The 22,063-nt window shown below is 33.4% G+C and overlaps 1 protein-coding gene across 1 annotated transcript in view; it reads right to left on the bottom strand.

Moving 5' to 3' along the window:
• Nucleotides 1-901: 901 nt before the first annotated feature.
• Nucleotides 902-22,063, bottom strand: part of stg1 (stargazin-like protein) — a 706,566-nt gene continuing 685,404 nt past the window's right edge. Inside the window, exons 3-4 of the mRNA XM_081731715.1 lie at nucleotides 20,590-20,730; nucleotides 902-11,185 (exon numbers count right to left, since the gene is read on the bottom strand). Of these exons, the coding sequence (XP_081587841.1) occupies nucleotides 10,455-11,185; nucleotides 20,590-20,730 (872 nt within the window). The 3' untranslated portion in view covers nucleotides 902-10,454. The remainder of the gene's footprint in view (nucleotides 11,186-20,589; nucleotides 20,731-22,063) is intronic.

The following is a 22,063-nucleotide window of genomic DNA, read 5'->3' as shown; positions in this document are numbered from 1 at the left end:
GTATTTGGAAGTAGAAACAGTATTCTGTGACATAAACAACTGTACAAAAAATTAATACATATTATAAAGGCTTCATTCTAAGTATATTGGAATTTTGCAATTGTATAGTTGAAGGAGTCAGGGGATACCCATCTATCTTTTTCTAGGGCTACCCATTTAATATTATAAGTATTCACTCTCGGCAGCGATTAATCTAGAAATATGTTGACGTTTCCTAGATATATATTTGGCGTTCCCTAGCCATTATTTTAGTTTGGCATACTATTAGCAACTAGTAATTTCTATTATTTAGAATAAGTCCATAAAATTTAGGAGATAGATCTTGTAACTTTGAACAAATCAAATTGAAACAATAATCCTTTTTAGCCGTATCACAAAGGTTAGCTCTTCCAAAAATTTTTGCTCTTTATGTGGAGAAATATGTAATGGGAGTATTCTATACTTCTATTTAACAAAAGCTTCGTATTATACTGATGTGTATATATACACAAAGCAGATATGATAGCATTCTGCTATAATTATTAGGTTAGGTATAATGAACAATAGTTGCAGTTATAAATTTAGTAAGATCGGAAAATGCACATATGACTGTTAGAGGCTTGAAGCCATAACCATGTAGCAATGTGGAGTAGCGGAGGTAAATAAGGTGAACATATATTATCAGCCGAAGGGTATTATAGTTTTAATGCTACAAACATAAAATGAGGGGGAAATTGATCAAATGAAGAAAAATGCATTGTACATCACAACGTAGTGTGTGTTAGTGGACGAATGAGCCTGTGTTTTAACTCTGGTCAATAATAACAAGATTATCACTTATATATATATATATATATATATATATATATATATATATATATATATATATATATATATATATATTTAAGATATTTTGCTCCAATGGTTATTGAGGGGAAACTTCATTGTACGTATATTTCTTAGTGCGAAATAAAGTTTCCCAACGATGAATGAAATATAATAATTTGAAAACCAAAGAATTCTGAGTTTCAATCTACGTTTCTTGAATTTCATTCTGTTGTCCTGAGTTTGGGAAGACAGGATAAACGTACTGTTACGTAATAGTGTTCTTTATACTTATGTGCTCAGATGACAGTAGTGTTGCTCATTTGTACAAAGAAGCATATATACAAAGAGGAATCATATATGTTTTCGCATACGGAATAAAATGAACTGATAGACTTCAGTATTACAGTTCGGTAACGAATATGTGTGCACAGAATACTTCCTATTCGTATATTATCATTCCAAAAGAATACTGCAATGATAACTGTATTTAGAATAGAATACGGCATAAGTTTAATAACGGATCAGGAGAAAATATAGGATTGTCCAAGGTGTGGAGGATCCATATAACATTTGAAGAGTATAGAAAATAAGAAATCAAGATTTGTGAGTGATATTGAAAAGGGAGAAAAGTAACAGGACTGATAAGAATTTTAGTGACTATCTTGAATGCCATCATATTAGATTTGGGATTAAAGAAAAAATATTTAAATAGGAACCTTAGTATGTGAAATATATATTTCTAGCAGCACGTGTTCTCAAGAAGACGTAAGTGTAGTTATTTTTTGCTTCATTTCTATTGCTCGACTATTGATTGTTTCTCTTTCAGAACCAAGGCTGTATGAGACATGGACCTACAAACTTTATCCCATCTTTATTGATAAAATTACGAAGCTATTGGTTCATTAAAATGACACAAACATGGGTTTCAAAATTGCTGCTGGCGTCAGCATTCTTCCATGTTTTCCTTCTCTCACACTTATGGGTTTTTATTTCATATTGTATGCACAGTTCAATTTTATTAGGATGTTTCTATACATTGGACTACACTAGCGTCTACTTAAAATTTGGTTATTTTCTTAAAAGTAGTAAACAATATGAAAAGTGATGACTATAAGTATATATGCAACTCTAAAAGGACTAAAAACACGACGAAAAATTCACAGTGGTAGTTAAGGAGGTGAGATTGAGATATAGCTCAAGAGAGAGATAAATATTAATTAAATTGAAGCAATCCAATCAGTTTCAATGAAGATACTTGGCGACCACAATTTATGTAGGCGTGTAGTTGCCTGGGAACTTCTTAAACCAATATATAAAGTGAAACGACGTTAGAAATTACAATACAAAACAGCTGGATATTACGGAAAAGGGCCAGTTTTTTCGCTATTACAGTAAATATTAATTAGAACAATTTCGAAGTAATCACTGAGTTTGTGTCCCAGCAACCTGGTAAAAGAGTGACATAATAGTGTCTTCAGTCTACTGTAAAATACCGAAGACTATCTGACATAGCGTGGAAATATTTTAATAGTAAGATTGATGATCTTATAAAGATTTACTGTATTTCGAAGGAAGATCACTACCATAGGACTCTACGGCGTGGCTAAACCGTCATGATTACATTGGTAAACAGTTTAATTTTCTATTAGTTTACCAGGATAGCAATGTTGATTTTTGCTAGGACGCTAATGTGTTTACCTTAATTATTAGGAAAGTGCTTGCGAACAGGCGAGCGGAGGGTGTCATTGCTGTAGTGTATCCAACGTTTTTTCAAAGTTACAGTTTAGATAAGTTGTTTCATCTTTTTGCGCTCAATAATGAACACCATAATTACACAGTATAGTTTTTATTAAAAGTAGTAATGGTTCATCATTCCTGCAGTAATGAAGACGTATTATAAATAGGAATATATACATGGAAATTAACAGTGCAAGAACAACATAACACAATTGACATTTGAGTGAGCTTCTACCGTGCATTAAGCAGATTACATGAGGAGTGGTTACTTCTTATTCGATTTCATTATAAAAGAGGAGCAAGCTGTAAAGGACAGGTCACAACGTCAATGTCTAACATATTGATCTAGGGTTGATAATTTCGAGATATGTGTAAGTTTAAATCAGGTTAAGGTTAAGGCTCAATAAATTGTACGTTTGTGCTTTAAATCTATGTTTATCGGTTGACACAAATTATTTTATTTTCTTTCAGTTAAGAAATAATTCAGATATGTTTTCACTCGACACATGTGAAAATCCTAATCTCTATTCCAATGGCTAGCGCATGTTCCTTTGGTAGTAAGTTCCAAGTGCGATTCCCGGTGAGAGAAAACACAAAATATTAATTTTATAACCCTTTATTTTCATTAATCATCTGTCTCCTTTACTCTAAAGGTATAACCATGGGACGTTAAACTAAAAATTTTCATTTGATTTTTAAGAATGTGAATCCTTCGGAGGGGAAGTGAAGAAGAAGTTTTACCTTAACTCTTTAAAGGATTACGGGATTGGGTATCAACTTGCGTTTTGGGATTGACTTTTAAAATTTAATTGCAGTACATTTTTCTTTTTTATAGCCCCGTCCAGTGCAGCCCTTTGGTATAGTTGAGATTAAATTATTTGATAAAATATGAGCATATAAGTGGTGTAAGCGAAGTAGCATTACTTCAGCAAATAATAAATTCACAATTTTTATTTATGAAAACAGAAATTCACTGTGGCCTTCCTCTGAATTTAACTCTGGTTCTAGCACTCAGGTGACAAAGAATTAATTCTAGTGTTTTCACACACAGTGTAATTTTGAAATTTGGGAGCCTAGTGTTATCTTTGTGTCTGTGAGACATAACGCTAACACCTTATTCTATTTAACATCTTTTAATAACATTTGTAGATTGCTTTGAGAGGACTGAGTTTAGTCTGCAAGCACAAGACTCGTACAGCTCAAGCGTATCAGATGTATGGTCTTGTTTAATAAAACTTGCCCTCGTTCCTCTTGCCACTTCTCTTTGAAAAGCCCTGTATTCTTGTCCACATATAGAATTCACGCAAAGACAATTGTCTTTAATAAGGTGTGTTCTAAGCATTAAAATGTGCTACATATAATTGCAAAAGATTGAATGTTTTTCTTTTCAAATAACAATACTGAACATGTGCGTTAAATGGTTTACTATGAACAGGCCATAAAGAGCTCTGATATTAAGCCAGTTAGTAACGCTGTTATTTACATTTTAGTTACAAAACTGGCTGTTTACATTCGTTCACTTGTCGGAATATTGTAAGACAATAACCGGCCCTCAGTCGCGGACTTAACTCAATTGAGTATTTTTGCAATCATTGTAATAGGAAGATATTTAAAAACAAAACAATGGAAAGCATTCTTGGCATGTTCTTTGAATAAAACAAAATATCCCACCTGAAGCGGTATAGATTCTGAAAACCGGATAGCAGATAGTAACCAATGCTTGTATCGGTTATTGCGGTGAAAGCTAATACTATGATGTATTTAGGCTATGCATCGAAGGAAAACACTAATACTTGCTTCTCAGATACTTACTCTCACAAAAGGATTACTTTCATAAATCATTTTCTTTGAAACTTGAAACGAAATAGAAACATTTACTTAGCCAGAACCACCCATCATTTTACGGTAGGTAGATTTTTTAAAGTTAGTGTATGAATGCAACTTCCAACCTTTTAAATGCAAATAACTCTGTTAATAATTTCTTTTATAAATTAGCTAGCTTGAAACCTAGCTATCCGATAAACGAGATTTGTTAATTTAACAAAGAACGCCGTAGGAACTATCAAGATAGTTTATTAGGATAATCAAATAGGCGACACAAACGTCAACTCTCGAAGGCACTTGTTTCGTTCTCATTAGCGATGGTCAGATAGCAAGTCATTCTATATATGTAGCTACTGTATTTTATTTTTTAAAAACGTAATTCCTTTCTCACGTTCAAAAGAAACAACAAAGTCAAGTCTCGGCATATTTCACTTTCCTTTGAACCAGTAAAATCTAGGTATACATTATTAAAAGGATTTCATTTCCAGCAAAATAGGGAGTTCCTCTGAACAGCGATAATTTAGCCAGGTCAAGGTATTGACATCCGACGGTTTGAATGCAGACATCGCGTCCATCTTCACGGATTATAATCGCATTCATTACAATCTCTGAAGATGAATGCAATGTCTGCATTCGAAACGTCGGATGTCAATATCTTCACCTGGCTGATAGCCCGGGAAGACTTATTACAATCCCTGAAGATGAATGCAATGTCTGCATTCGAAACGTCGGATGTCAATATCTTCACCTGGCTGATAGCCCGGGAAAACTTATTACAATCCCTGAAGATGAATGCAATGTCTGCATTCGAAACGTCGGATGTCAATATCTTCACCTGGCTGATAGCCCGGGAAGACTTATTACAATCCCTGAAGATGAATGCAATGTCTGCATTCGAAACGTCGGATGTCAATATCTTCATCTGGCTGGTAGCCCGAGAAGACTGAAATCACGTCGCCAGGAAAAATTCAATTCTTTCTTCAGCAATATTCAGCTACAAGAAAGCTTTATGAGAATCCTTGGACGAACAATTTATCTTGAAAGTAGCATTTTAAACATTACTTTTAAGCGAGTATTCCATGAACGCTACACAATTGAGTGATCTATATAGAAAATAGCACACTCTCTGTAATCAGTGGCTTTATGGTTTCGGAAATTTTGAAAGAATCACTATTTCGATATTTTCAGCATGGATTAATTTTGGTCCGAGTAGGTCAAATGACAATTTAAGACTGAATTCTTATTAAGTGAAGTTTGTACAGACTTTTTTGCGCATTTTTCAAATATCGCATATAAACCGAACAATAACAAACCGTAAAATTAACTCGTTTTAACCGAATAATAGTAATTACCTTCCAATTAGAGACAATTCTTTTAGTGTAAGCGCCTTATTGTAAGGCTTCAATAACAAAATTTTACGTAAGTAATATAGAAACTCTGTGGGACTAAAGCTGAGTTAAGTGTACAAAAATGTACCTTACTGAATTTTTTTCAGGTTTGTTTCTGCCAATTACAGGTATGTGTACCAAAACAAACTTGTTTGAAAATAAACCTTTAATTATTAAATTAAAACTCAATGATTGTCCTTATTTATTGCGAATAAAGTATGAATACAGAACAACAGTTAACGTTTTATTCCATATTTAAAAATGGCAATTTAGTTTGTTTACAGTAAGACATTTTCCATAAGTTCTTCTTAAATCTGGATAAAGGAAAAAAGTAAAATAATACAGTTTGTTTTACACAGGAAACATGACAATGAATATACAGAGTAGTAGCGTGAAGGTTAAGAGCTTTGTTAACAAAATTTTCATATATTCCATTAGTAATAATAATTGTTTATAATTAAAACTTGGTGTAAACAAACAGTTTTATTTCAGTTAATTTGAACTTTTCAATGTATAGTCTTGAGACTTTATATCTATATAATACGAGCTCTGTTCAAACAATATCGAGATGATCTTTTGAGTAACGTGTATAAACCCACAATAATGATTTTTTAAAAAAAGAATTGGAGGACAAGTACAACAAGACCAAACTCGCAAGGATGTACGCAGCGGTGGGTCCTGAGGGTCCGGACCCTCCCAGAAATCCCTACTTTTCTGTAAATTCAGTCTAATTTTGGGGGCGATTTTAAAATTTTAACATAATTTATCCTCATATTGAATTTAAACCCCATCCAAGAAGTTTTGGACCCCTTCCGAAATAAATTCCTGCGCACGTGTCTGCCAAGAAGTACTGACCTCGTGGTCAGAATGTGAATGCAGTAAAGCTCCTATTCATTTGCAACCTCAGAATTATAAAATAAATAAATAAATAAATAAGACAATTTACGTTTAAGAGACATATCTTTTAACAACAAATGCAAGTTATTTTTAAGTCATCCTAATATTTTATATATGATAAATTCCCCTCCTCACCTATCAAAAAATTGATTTCGTTTTCTTCTTTAATTTAAAGCAAAGTTACACTCTTAAAAATTTTCAAGTTGAGTAGCTTACAAAAGTCAACATTAAAATAATTACGATCGTTATATGTAGATAACTATAGAATTTCGGATGGCCTTAAGTCTTTTTTAGATGTATCAAATCAATAAATGACTTAATGAACTTCAACAAGATATGAATTAAGTAGCAAAGTATTGTCAAACTAACTCACCACACGTAAATATAAATAAATGTAAAATTATGAATTCTACGAAACTTAAGAAACCAGTGCAATTTCAATATATAATAAATGAAACCTAACTCCCGGTTGTAAGTATTATGATACGACATTTTTGCATCTGACACTTACATAGATACCATAATAAATAATCAAACAGAAATCTTGGGTTCATTCTAAGAATTAGTAGGGAGTTTAACAAACCTTCTGCTCTTGAAAATTTGTACCAAAATTATGTTCGGTCCATACTTGAAAATGCAACGCTTATGTGGAACCCATACACAAAAGTACTCACTAAAAATATACAAAAGTCCAATCTAAATTTCTAAATTTACAAGCAAACAATCGTTCTCCCCAAGAACTGAAAATTGTTATTCACTAAACGGAAATTTCGTAACTATAACCCTTTGCAAAAGAGAACATTACATGACATGATATCCTTGTACAAAGTACTTAATAATAAACTATACTGCAACAAACTGCCTTAGAGTTTTCAAATCAACGTACCAAATAGAGAAAACACGCATAGGCAAATCTAATTTCTTTTACTATACAAAAGCAAAGAGGAAATATTAAGTAATTCACTAACATGAAAGATTAGTGCAATCAACAATAGACTCGTAAAATGTCGTAGATATTTAGACTGACTTACAGCATTTAAAAGTGAAATTGATAATATATTGTGAAAGATGAGCACTGGAATTGAGTATATCTCCTGTGATTGGTTCCAGATTATGTTGGAAGAGCTCTGGTTTGTCTCGTCACGAGGGAGACACTCACTTAAATATCCCCTGTACACAAAGTATATATCAGAGCGTATTTTATTTAAAGAAGGAAGTAAATACATATTTTGTGTGACAGCTATTTAACTTCACTCGTCAACGCTTATTCCTTAAAATGTGGCATGTAATAAAGGGCAGTGTGGTACATGGCAATTATATAATATTCTTTGGGTTATTTTAGTATTTTCATTAGTGTGAAACAGATTTATGTCAGGTCTTGATTTTGCTTATCGTACGCTCGATATTTGGAGCAAACAAGCAACAAATTTACTTTCAAAATCTCCTGGTAACTTTGTAATTTCCACAAAGGGTATTATTTAAGAGATTACATCATAAACTCAAAAAGAAACTAACGAAATAATGCTATGGCATTTAAATAAATACGGATGGATGGCACCAAACATTTACAAAGTTTACGTTAACGGCTATAATCAGAGGCGCTCACGGGCTACGTTCAGGATGCAGGTGATTCTATTGAAAACAAAGTGGTCACAGGATACCAAATGAAGTCAACTATGTATTTGAATCGCAAATCAGTGTAGAAACTAATCATCTTTTTCGTGGGGTGGCTGTATACTCTACACATTCACAGGAGAAATTGATAAATTTGGAACCATAGATCCCATGGAATTGAGGGAATGGGCACCGCTGGGTATAATCATAACATATTCAACACGATAATAAAAATCATAGAGGTTATTATCGGTGAGCTTGTTAGACACGACGATGATTTAGTACACTTCTGCACTACTTATGACCTTCATTCATTTCATATACGGATTTACACTGTAGAAAGTAGACTAACTTGATTATTGCTCTATGGTATTGCTAAGATATTATTGATCATGTGAACTCCATCTGGTATTTCAGTTTTTACATCAGTTTTGATAATAGTATGTCATCAGGGGATTTTAATCAGATCGCGAGAATCTATGTACTGTACTGTATTTTAAAGCTTTACATTTCACGATACTGCCATTGATACTAGTATTTCTTCCAGACATGTTTTTGGGGGCACTGCCCCTCCGAAGCTCTAAGCGTGCCCTTCACGGAAGAGACCAAACTAATAGGTATATAATGTAATAATAAATTGAATAGTACCATGTGAAAAAATATGTGCCTCTCCGGAACATTTTTTTTTTTTAAAAAAAGAAACACTGATTGATATTAATGCAGTTGATAAGATATAAGTGACGATATAGCATGATTGCTGAAAGAGCATTACGTACACAAGTACCAAAAGTAGGATTCGAACTCATGATAGAACGACTTGCAATTTCCAGCCTTATGCATTACAGCGCTCTACCATAGCTGTCGGGAAATAATTTGTGTAATGCAACAGTTTGTGTTCTTATGCTTCTTTAAATTATTTCTTATTTTGTTCACGGGTAGGGGTTTGTTTAGTCGTTCAAGTAAACTTCATAAAACTCAATTTCTGTTTATGACAAGCGCGAGTTTGATGAAAACAAACAGAAATGTATTACGTTGCTGAAGTACATGTTGAATATCTATTACATACTCTATATTCTTATTTTTATCTCACAAAACAAATATAAATATATTCAGTCCCTAAAGCAAATGTGATACAAATCGCAATTAAACATTGAATATTTATTACACGCTTAATATATTTTATCATTATTCTAGTATTAGTGAATATTTGTACTCCATCAAAATGATAAGCATAAGATTTTAAATCTCAATTTCGTTATGATTTTATGCTTTCATATAAAGTAACTTATATTGACGGGATTGAACAACTATTAGAAAATACACAGAAGGAGTTCTTTTCTAACAGTAGTAATCCTAGACGAAAACTTAAATTTCACTAAAAAAGTATTGATCATTAACAACTTTGCAGCTTTATTCATGTGCTTTCTTGTACTAATATTTCTCGCGCACTACTTCACAATAGATTTAGCAAATTTAGCAAGTTGGAAAAGGTTAATGCTGTAAATCAAATTGCAAAACAATACTTAAATGTGTTTGACTGATTAACCTTCGGATGATTAATTCTCTTAATTTCTTTCAGATAAGTCATAAAGGACCTACACTACCAATTACGCATTTGAAGTTCAGATAAGTTTAACAATTTGTGGGAAAATATTCATCAATTTACTAATTTGGTTTCTCTGCTTGGTTCCATTTCTTATGCAATGGAACACCAGACGCTCTTGGACGCAAAATTTTAAAATAAAAGTGGTTAAAGGTTTGCGTCAAAGAAAGTAAGACCTGTAGAAGCTGTGTAATACGTGGGAGTATAGTAACAAGAATTTGACAAGAATAACTTCTAAGGGAAACCTTTTCCAGAACTCATCTCGATATCTTTTGAAGACACCTCGTATTATAGCTAATTGTATTTTAATTCTTTTTACATTATATTACTAGATTAGTATAAATATAGCTTTACACATAGAAAAAATGTTTATTGTATTCATATATTTCGAAGGGAATTAGGTCTTAAGTTGTGTTCACTTCCAACTTAAGCTTTTTAGTGTTTACTATTCTAGCATCCACTGTCTGTTCCGAAAACCAGGAACAAGCTAAACTTTTACCAACTCTTTTTCTAATCAATATACCTATATTTGTGTATGCATATATTGATAATCTATACATATTATTTTACTTTTTGCACTAACACTAAACTGGAGTCGTCCTTCTTAGAGTATCATACGACATATCTTTCCGCCGTTCTTCGGATCGAGTCCCAGCACTAGATATAGCACCACCACTTCCTGTTGGAGGACCTCCACCATACAAACCGGAACCACTACCACCACGATCAATGTCAAAGGTCACAAATTCGCGAGAATATTCACAATTAATGTCCGCTGTTGTTGACATCGTATTGCACGTGGGATCACGAGAGAATGTCACTGAATGAGTCTCGTGCCCGGAAGAGGCCACTTGAGGAAAACTGTAATACGAAATATCTCTCATGGAGTCGGACACCGGAAGCTGTTGATGTGATTTACTTCTGCTTGTGCCGGGCCGAGGCGAGGTTTCGCGGCTGCATCCTCCGCCGTAGCGTGCAGAACCGAAACTGTATCTTCGAGGTCTACCGCGATGGCGTCTACAAGGTACAATGGTGTCAATATCAGGAGTTGGAACACGCAAATCCAAACCCACAGAAACTTTACGGCGCTCTTGTTTCTTGCTCCAGTCTTTCTGATGCCAGTAAATGTACAGGAATATAGCACAAGTCCCTGCCATTTCAGTGGACATGAAACCTGACACAATCAGGAGAAAACTGAAACCGTAGCTATAAGTGAAGAGCGGGGGCTGAAGTTGAGATTTTGGTCTTAGTTTGCTTCCGATCTCTGCTTTGAAGATAGAGATGTACATCACCAGCCCTATGAGCATAAACAGGCCTGTAAAGCAGAAAAAGATCAAATCAGTAGTTGTTTCTTATGTACCTACACATATTTACAATAAAGTTTAAGATGAACAAAAACATATATTCATATTGTTGGGGGCAATCACAGTCACAGCTCAACGTTATGACTTACAAGTAAATATTCTGATTGAGGCAGAAGCAAACTGATTTTCTTTCCCTTTGATTATACTCAGCAGGTCAAAATAAGTGCTCATGCAAACTTTTCCAGCTAGACCATCATTTGTTTAGCAGAAAATTGTATTTAACCTTTCTACCCCTAATTAGATATTAAGACTTCTAGCAAAATCGTAGTTCTTTTTTTACTAAGATATATATAATTCAGCCTCTAATTAAGGCAGAAATGCATAAATGAGAGCTCGGTCCCTCAAACGGCTTTTTAGCCCAAGTAGAGTGTGACTGTTGGTATTCAAACATGTTTACTAAAACAAAAGACGAATGTTTATAATAGAACAAATATAAATGACATTTTCTTTTTTTATACGGGGAGAGTAAGGTTTAATAAATATATAACTAGGAATTCGAATATTGTCAAATCTCTCTCTCTTTTCCTTTTAGAAGCGGAATTATCGAAAACGCTGCAATACATAATTATTTATTCATTTTTGGTTATAGGTTTAAATATAGAATTTTACGCCTCCAACTTAAGCAAATACTCACGCTAAGCATTTTCCGAATAAAGAATCGAAACTTTTAATGCTGGAAATTGTTCCTTTTGTTAGCTGAAATTTTGAAAAGGATAAAACATGTTTCTGATTAGTTTCAATTAGGAGTTTATGTACCATACTTCTTACCTCCAAATTAAATGAATATTTACATAAAGTTTTTATATATAAAGAATTGAACATTTGAATATTATAAAAGTTACCTTTCCCCGTTAGAAGTAGACTTGTTGAAACAAGTATTTTCTAATTTTAATTTACGAGTTTAAATACAGAATTCCACATCTCTAACTTGAGTGAATTTTTGGCAGTTTCACAAAAGAGCCGAAATTTGTATGACAGAAGTTGCTCCCCTTTCACCTATTTAAGAGTAAACACATGTTATTATTTTCAATAGAAAGCTCGTATGCCAAGTTTTATCTTGCTAATGTGAAATCCTTTATTCTTGGAAAAAGAGATTTGTACCTTAAAAGATAAAAAAGAAAAGTTAAAGTTGCTAGCTTCAGGCAAGTTCTCGGCTATATGTTATATATATAAATTTCAGTGTAGATGATATTGGTGAAATTATCAACATATATGTTCTACAGTCAGGTAACTCATATTCTCAAACCTGCAAACTGCTCATACAAATAAAGCAGACATTTTTTCAAACGGCTTCATTTGATGGCAGGTTTTAGGCAATATCAAATTTCTCCAGATTGAACTAATCATTTTCCAGAGTTTGATGAAAAGAAAAAAAGCTTCTACGGAAGGACAAATGTCAAGGATCGGTAAGAAGTTTTACAAGTATTCCTAAAAATACGTAGTAAATCTATGTTTTGTTGAAGAACAATATGACTTCAAGAAATCCCATCAATAAAAGTAGAATACTCCTTGAGTCCATTTGTACATTGGAATGGACGTCCCGGAAATGTAAATAAAATAAATCTTTTCAATATATTTTTGATTCCTTGTACTATTTACATCTCTTTTAACTCCTTCAAATGCAGAAATTACTTTGATAACAACTTGAAAAAGGTCAGATTTGTAAGTCTTAAGTAATTTAGATGTACATAAGTAATACCAAGGTATATAAAATAGTTCTAGGTCTCTTTACTTTATAAGGCTCACAGTCAGGGGCGCCCGAAGAAATTTTTTTAAAGGGAGGCCATCTCCATGGTTGTTATATTATGTCAGGTATTTCTGGTATCATATTATGTTTACGTGGTTTGCTATATTACGTATACATTTTCGTGAGCCAGGGGCCTTTCTCTCCCCTTCGGGCGCCCATGCTCACAGCACAAATAATTCATTGTCTTCTCTATATTATTCTTTCGAAGCTTAATATTCTTCTTCGCCCTAGAATAGTAGCTACACCGCGAGTTGCCTTTGGTGCAAAAGGTCTTGGGATTGATTCCGGATGGCGCAAATTTATCCAGAGACATCTAATTAGTATTAACACTACCCAAAATTTTGCAAACCTAAATATAGGGTGAGTCGAAATCTTTTTGAACACTACATTTATTTTAAAATCCGAAAGGAAAACTAAAATCTCCTAATATAGGATGGGAGCACAACTGTTAGAATACATACCGGTAGCGATTATAAGTACCATCTAGAAAGCAAGTTCGAAATTTCAAATGAGAATAGGGCATGTTGCATATCAAATAATACTAATATCAGTTCAGAAATACAGATGTATCATTGTCACTTTTATACCTTGTGTGGTTTCCACGTTGTGAAGACAGAACATTTGAAAAGTCTCATTGTTACTGACAAAATCTCATTCCTATAGATGAGCTAAAAAGCCTCTGACAAAGAAAAAAAAACAGAAAATAGAAATCATCCTAATAAAATACAAAACGCAGTTCCTGAGACATTGCAGAGGGCTAAACCTAGCTAGATATCTAGTATTGCACAGCAGAGTTACGTATGTGATCGCCAAATTCCGGGAAACTAGCACTGTTGGGGAGTGAAGACTAAAACCAATGAGGAAACTACAACGATGGTTCTAACAACGATGGATGGTTTGTGATAAATTTTGAACGCAGTACTTGTCTACCACTGGAAATTGATGTCAGCCAGTCCTTGATTGTCCGAATATTCCATAATAAACACTGATATCCTTATAAGCTACACACGCAGCATAAACTAAATGAGAATGATCTAAATCGACGAGTAGAGCTTTGTACATGAGCTACGAACAAACATGAACTGGTTCCCGTTTTTACACGTGCCATACCGTTCAGTGACGAGGCCTATTTCTGTGTAAATCGGAGTTCAATCGACATAATTGTTGGTATTGACGTGACAGTCATCTGAGTAAGGACCATTCATGATATATGAGACACTCGAATCATTGGTCCATTTTTTTATCGACACTTCCTTAACGATGACATTGTGCCTGATACTCTTGTAAGAAAACGTTTCCCTTCCCTTCTGATTCCAAACGGAAAATTTTCATATTTGCAACATGATGAGGGAGGGACTCCTCATTATTACGTTGGTTTTGGTCAATGGCTCGATGTACAATTCCCAGATAAGTGGACTGGTTATGTTGCCCCGTACAATAGCTACTCATCTCACATCTTTTGATTTCTATTTGTGGGGTCATCCGAAGCAGATGATTCAATGCTGAGAAACCCCACGATATAATGCACCTACAGAAACATTCAGCAGGCGTGTGTCAAGATTTCACCGGACATTTTCCTGTGTGTGGAGTCAGGGTAGATACGCAACTATTGTTATACATTAGACGAAATAGCCACCATATAAAACGAGTTGTAAAGAGTGCCGTTGGTAGATGCTTTTCAAACTTTCAGTGTTTATAATGTCCAACCGTACAACATATGAAAGAAACAATTACACTTTTGGTTTCCTGACCTCACTCTAGTGTTATTTGACATGTGGCATGCTCCACCTCCCTCTATTTGAAATTTTGAACTTGCATACATGGTGGTGGATTTCAAGGTGGCGGTCATGGTCGTCATGTATTCCACAGGTTACGCACAATCCTCTCTTACAACTGTTTTCCATTATTAGATTTCACATTTTTCTCTCTCAAGTTAGGAAATAACAGGGTATTCAGAGACTTTCACTTGTTTTGTATTTTTATGCTGTATAGTATACAGATCGCCAATAGAGATTTACTTAATGTTTTTCATTGTAATCAAGGTTTACATTTATCTTAAACTTCGTATATCAACAAAAGGGTACATCCTATTTCAGAGGTACATATCATTTTCATTTACAAGACATACTTCTTCTCTGGAAATCGTAATCTCTGTTCAATAGAATCAGTATAAATAATTGTCCAAAGGTGAGATATACATATTAATCCATAAATCTTATTGAAATGAAAAACCTGACATAAGTAAGAATAAAATGATATGTGTAATTTTCGAGAAAATCAACAAAAATGAATATGTTATGGTGCTAAAAAGAGCTATTAGTGACTAACAATTACACCTATTAAAGATAAACATGTTTAAAAATACCATAAGGCTTTTCATTATGACACTAGTAAGAAGTTAACGCACGCTATGGTTTAAAATACAATAACCTAAAATTTTCACTAAATCTTGTACTGTAATTTTAATAGAAAATATCCTGGATTGTAATTGTAATAATGTGTTCCATTAGATTAGAATCGTGAGTGTTTTACCACCTCGTGGAAGACGCTGATAACAAGTATAGCAAATATGTGAAAGTGGTCTCTTGGGACAAACAATCAAGTATATATGACTACCTGGTCAGAGGATGATATAGCCATTGGCGTGGAACGATCTTCAGTGGAGGAGCAGATCTGATGGAAATGACGATAAGAGATGTGCACCATTGAAAGGAAATAACCCCAATAAATTGAAAGGGAATAACATTGAAAGGGAATAACATAAATAATGTAGATTTTACGTACAGTACGTTCATCTGTAGTAGAAATTGACAATTTTGGTGATACATTTAAATTAACCCGTAGTATTATATATATATATATATATATATATATATATATATATATATATATATATATATATATATATATCTGGGGCTTAGAAGTAATGTAGTATATCCTTCCCATCTTCACCCAAGCTGGATGAATTTTTTTTTATCTAAAATAAATATAAACATTTTCTGAATGTTAACAGTTACTACTTGAATGACAGATACAGTATGAAATGATACTTTTGTTCGCTTGTGTGTGATTGAGATCATAGCAAAATCTAAGTAGAGAGGACCGAAACACTTATTAATCATTATGTGTTACCCTTCCTTTTTACAATTTGTCAGTGTATATAATAGCACATTTGTGTTTAATTTTTTCTGTTTGCTGTTTTAATGACTAAATTTATTTCTGTAACTGTAATACACGGAAACTACTTTTTTTAAAACAAAAAAGAAAGTAGTAAAGTCATAAAATATTAATTTCACAGGAGAAGCGAAAAAGTGTTTGCAAGACAATATATTGTTGAATTGCGTCGATTGTTTATTGATGGAAAACTTGTTCGCTTCCTGCGTTCCAGTTATCCAGATCTCAAAACGTTCCTAGTCTTCCTCGTACCAATGTAAGTAAAGAAAAGTGTAACTCAATTTCGCGAAAAAAGTGAAAAAGTGACTTGGCATAGTTTACCTCTCATGTCAGCCCATATAGATCTTTTATGATCTTTATTGATTCTCTATGACATTTCGCATCCTCTAAACATCATTATCATTTCACCTGTTTATTAGAGCAAAGAAATACTTCAAAAAATTAAACGTTTTTTTTAAATATTTGTTATTCAAATGACACGTAGTTTCAAGTATCTTATATCATTTTGTTTTATATATAATTAACCTAGAGATCATCATAATTATTTTGTCCTTTGATTTATAATGACATCTAATCTACAATATAAAAGGAAAATAAGATACTATCATCAATTAGGCACAAGGATCGTCATTATTGTCATCTTCACACTTTATTTTACCATTACCGGCATGACTTCCAACAAATTTAGAACTTCCAATACACTGTGAAATTACTCTTCCTAATATTCTCCATCATTTGTGATCTGCTTCTTAACCTCAACCTTTTACATTCCACCGTATCTTCTACCGCAACCTTATAAATATTTTCTTCTTAAATATTGTCCTAATCTGGCGCTTCTCTCGTTCTCTTAGAATGAATGTTAGTCGATAAAAACACAGAAACTACATATTTTAGGGACTATAAGATGCGCTTCTTTGTTCAAAAAATTGCTCCAAAATTCAGGCGCGTCTTATACTCGAAATTAATATAAAAACGTTCAGTGTTGAATTTAAAATTCCCGCCAGTCTTAAAAATGGCCATATATTTGATGCCGCGGGAAACCTATCTGTATTTGGTAACATTGGATTCAACTGGCATCAGCCGTGCACCAATGCAACAAACATGAATTGCGGGCGTTTCTCTCCCGCCCGGCCATCATAACCCCAGTACCACAGACTAGACTCTGCGAAAAACTGGAAGGCGAACCGTAGCGCCTCTAATATGCGACGACGGAACTAACCAGTCGATCTGTTGGTCGACAACCTAATAATAAAAATGGTAAAAATGTTACGCCATTTTTTTAAATTGCTTAAAAAGTAAGGTACATATTTTAGTCCGTAAAATACGGTAGGTTCTGGTAGACACTAGGGAGGATTAGAAGAAGTTTCAATTTCGTCCGGTAGGTGGCAACCGCTAGTGGATGTATTTGCTGCCATCTAAGGGTGCGCTGTGCAACCCTTACCATTTTAGAGTTACAAACTTTTGTTTCAATATGGGTAACCAATGTTAAAGTCACCGTTACTCGTGCAGATTACGAATTAACTCCATTACCGAACTCGGCCGGGATAATTGTACTTGTAATATGTTGCATAAAACAAAATTCCGAAAGTCTGAGTTGAGTTGAGTTGATTTTGTGTCTAAGGTCCTTTCAACAGCGGCGCTATATGAGACGGGACCTACTGTTTAACGTGAACGGGAACTGTTTAACGGAAACGACCCCGGGTTTCTCACGCTAAAGGCGTGTACGCTAACAGCTTAGCCAGAAGGAGCTCATTCCGAAAATTTATTGTCGTTCAAGAGCCATTGTGTGGACTAGCGAACGGACGTATTAACGCTATGGTCTTTTTCAAGCTCCACATGTACCATTCTAATAAAATTCAAGTGAATTGTTAAAAATGTCAGAATTTGGAAATTACATTGAGTAAAGCTCTTGCATTTTCTCTCCCAGGAATGATATTTTGTTTGAAAATTATTACCCTATTTACTCTATTAAAAGAAATTAATACTGTTCAATTACTTGTATTTCGAAAGAAATCTTATATGTAACTTCTTCTGTTGATAACAAATTCAAGTTAAAGGATATTTAATTTGTACTACCCAAAAAAATAGTATACTGTTGTTAACATATACACTTTAAAAAAGTAAATGATAAACTTTCTTTCAAAGGAGACGGCTGCAAGGTGGCCCGTAGAACATTTTTAACTAATAAAGTGGTCCTGATTTGAAAACAAAATGTTTGAAATACACCTTTCTAATAAGTTCTTCTTTATATGATGTCCTAGCGATGTTCTCTTTATAAATTTTGTTAACGTTTATATATCGTTTTGTTTTACTGTTATCAAAAAAAAAAAATATCTTCATGCTAAAACCGTACGTTATATCTGATGATTGCATAGTCCATAACACGAACGTAAGTTTCGTTGTTTAAATATGTTTCTGTTTACTTCTACGTATTAATGACAGTCTCTTACATGAGGAATTAAATTACAATTGTGCGGCAATTAATACATTTTGTGTTGAAGTTCAATTGATTTTGTATTTTTTAAAAATAAAGGATATTATAACGGTAACGTTCTAGAAGTGCTAAAAATTAGCACTAGTCCGAAGATTTAAAAAAGAAAAGAAAATCATAATTATAATTATGATTTTCTCTTCTTTTTAATCTTCCGGCTAGTGCTAACTTTAAGCACTTCTAGCCCGTTACCGTTATAATATTAAGACGTTCTTGCTAACATAGACATTACAAGAACGACAAAAGTAAAAGTTTGTTAGAGAATTTTGAAATATTAATATGGAGAAGAACGGAAGAAATTTGTTGAATCATATCCAAAACTAATGAAGGGGTGTTAGAAAAGAAAAATATTAGAGGTAAATTAGAAGAGTAAATGAAACTGTTTAGGACATTGTTTGAAATATATTTTGTTATGAGGGACGTGATAGAAAGTTTGACATATTGGAAACAATTAGAAAAGGAAAAGAAAATTGTTAAGATATTGTTTGAGAAGATTCGTTGGGGAGGGACGTATGATGTAAGACGTGGTGAAAGGAAGAAGGGAATAATATTAAAGATAATTCTAAACAGAAAAATAAACTGATTAGCATATTGAAACTGTATTTTGATGGACATGGTAGAATGTATGGTGGAAAGGAGAAACATATAACATTGAAAATAATTTTTAAAAAGGGAAGAAGAAACTTGCTAGAACGTTGTCTAAGGATGAATTGTGTTCCGAGTGACATGATAGAAGGCATAGTAAAAGGAAGAAAGAAACAATTTCAAAGATAATTTAAAAGAGGAGAAGAGATTCGTTAAGATATTATTTGTGAAGAAATTGTATTGTGAGGAACATGATAGAAGGTATGGAGAAGGAAGAACGAAGATAATTAAAAAGAAGAAAAGTAGCTCTTTTGGGAAGAAATTATAGTTTGATGGATATGTAGAAGGTATGGGAAAGGAAGAAAAGAACAATATTATAAATAATTAAAATGAATGAAAGAAATAGTTAGCTGATGGTTTGGAAATAAATTTTATTTTGAGGTACATGATGGAAGGTATGGGAAAGGAACAACGGAACAATACTAGAGATAACTAAAAAGAGAAAGGAAATTGATTAAGATCTTGTTTGTGAGGAAATTTATTTTGAGGGACATGATAGAAAGTATGGGGGAGGAAAGAAACAATATTAGAGAAAGTTAGAAAGAGGAAAAAGACTGATTAAGACCTTGTTTGTGAAGAAATTGCAAATGAGGAACATGATAAAAGGTATGGAGAAGGGAACGAAACAATATTGGAGATAATTAAAAAGCAATAAAAGAAACTAGTTAAGACATTGTTTGTGAATAAATTATATTCTGATAAATATAATAGAAGACATGGTGGAACAAAGAAAGGAACAATATCAGAGATAATTAAAATGAGAAAAATAAACTAGTTAGTATTCTTTATTTAGAATAAATTGTATTCTGACAGATATTGTAGGAGCATGGTGGTGAAAAGGAGATGAAACAATATTGGAAACAATTTAAAAGAGAAAAGAAACCTAGCTAGGACATTGTTTCAGAACAAATTGTATTCTAAGGAAAATAATAGAAAGTATGGTGAAAGAAAAGCATGGGAGAGAATGAAAATCTATAATTAAATTGGAATAAAAGCGGAAAAGATTACATGAAGACAAAGAGTCATTCTGCCACTTAGATTACCCATTGAATATCCTTCTGGAACATCGAAACAAACAGTGGGAGAGAAGACGAAGAAGTTAACCGGAGAACCGCAATGAATGGAAATATCTCAATTTGAGGCAAGTGACCTGTCAGTAATGGCACAACACATTGTAAATTTGTGGATCTACTTTAACATAATCCACAATACCAGGAACTACAAATTAGTTTTGTTTTCAATTAATATTCCTTCCACTAAAGACGATTTCATGTTCTTAGTTCCATTGAGTTACTTACCTGATATGATAAATATAACTCCTGATATGAAGATGAACAGTCTCCTTTGACGAGCGAAGTGACCAAATAAACAACAGAACCATCCGACGAATAAAAATATCGCTGATAAAAAGAAGAAGACGGCTGATTTCGTTACAGCATCTGAAAATAAATCAAAATTAATTAATTAATTAACAGTTAAGCCAAGCAGGATATATGGTAACTTTCGTACATAACATAATACATACTTTAATGTTTAATATTTATAAGTACAGTGATATGTAATCATAAGATACCATCAAATGAAAAGACAAATTTCAAAGTCTCGAAATACATACTAGGTGGGTCAGTAATTTCGTGTGCTGCATATAGGTATACCTGCACCACCTCTCTCTCGTCGGCTATGAGAGAAAGTAACCATTCTGACGTAGCATTTTAAGCCAGCCTCTTCTTTTAATTCTGTTTCAATTCATCCGAAGTCGAGTTCTTTCTTTCTTTCTTTTTCTTTTTTACTTTTGAGCGACAAAAGGATAGAACGTGTGGTGACCGTCGAAAAAATGAAATTTAAGATTTCAACAGATTTATATATTTCATGGCCTATATATGACGAAAAAGTTTGTTTTTTTTTAAATATATATTCGTTCGTTCGTCTATTCCTCCATTCATTCTGATCAAGGTATACAAAATGAGAGGTAGACTTAGTTCGCGTTTAGCGTTCTGATTGGCTCCTTTTCGTGACATCTAGTGGAGGAATTTTGTTCATCTTGAAACAACATATCAACTAGCGTAATCGCGTATGTGGTATTTCACTGGTTCTCTTGAACAATACCTCGTAATGCCCAAGGTATCTTCACCCTAATGATAACTGAATGACTGCCATATACATAGGCTCGAAAATTGCAATCTTCATATGTAGACATGTAGTGTGTCTGTCGTTTATTTTTATTTAAGTCATTGCTTCAAATTTATATTATGCAATGATTACATGCTGCACGTATGGGTGTACAAACAAGAGTGAGAATAAAATACCCGAAATAATCTTTCACAGGCAAGAAAATCACCAATCATAGGATACGTATGGCTGTGACGCATGGCTTCACAATTTTGTGGTATGGACAGATCCTCTATTTTATTACATCCTTGGTGATAAGTCTCCACGTGACGTCATCGACCGCAAAATATCCTGGGAAAATGAAAACAGAAAGGCTGAATCGAGAGTCTCCTGCATTCTGATATATACTTGCCTACAGGCCCTACCGTCCAACGTAACTCAATCAAATTTTAAACTTAAGGGGTCTTATGCAGAGTCGTTTTGACATGTGATTAGTGACATACTAAAGAGTTCGACTAACTTATGTTTCCTGCAGTAGTCAGACCTTTAGTATGTCGCTAATCATATGTCAAACGAACTCTGCATAAGGCGAAAGGTTTTTTAAAGTTTTTTTTATTTTGTATTTTTTTCCTGCTTCTACACACAAGGGTAGTTTGTTTGAAG

This window comes from Thermobia domestica, chromosome 11, assembly GCF_964235325.1.
Source record: "Thermobia domestica chromosome 11, izTheDome1.hap1.1, whole genome shotgun sequence".
NCBI classification, from domain to species: Eukaryota; Metazoa; Arthropoda; class Insecta; order Zygentoma; family Lepismatidae; genus Thermobia; species Thermobia domestica.
This window is presented reverse-complemented; position numbering and strand designations above follow the sequence as displayed.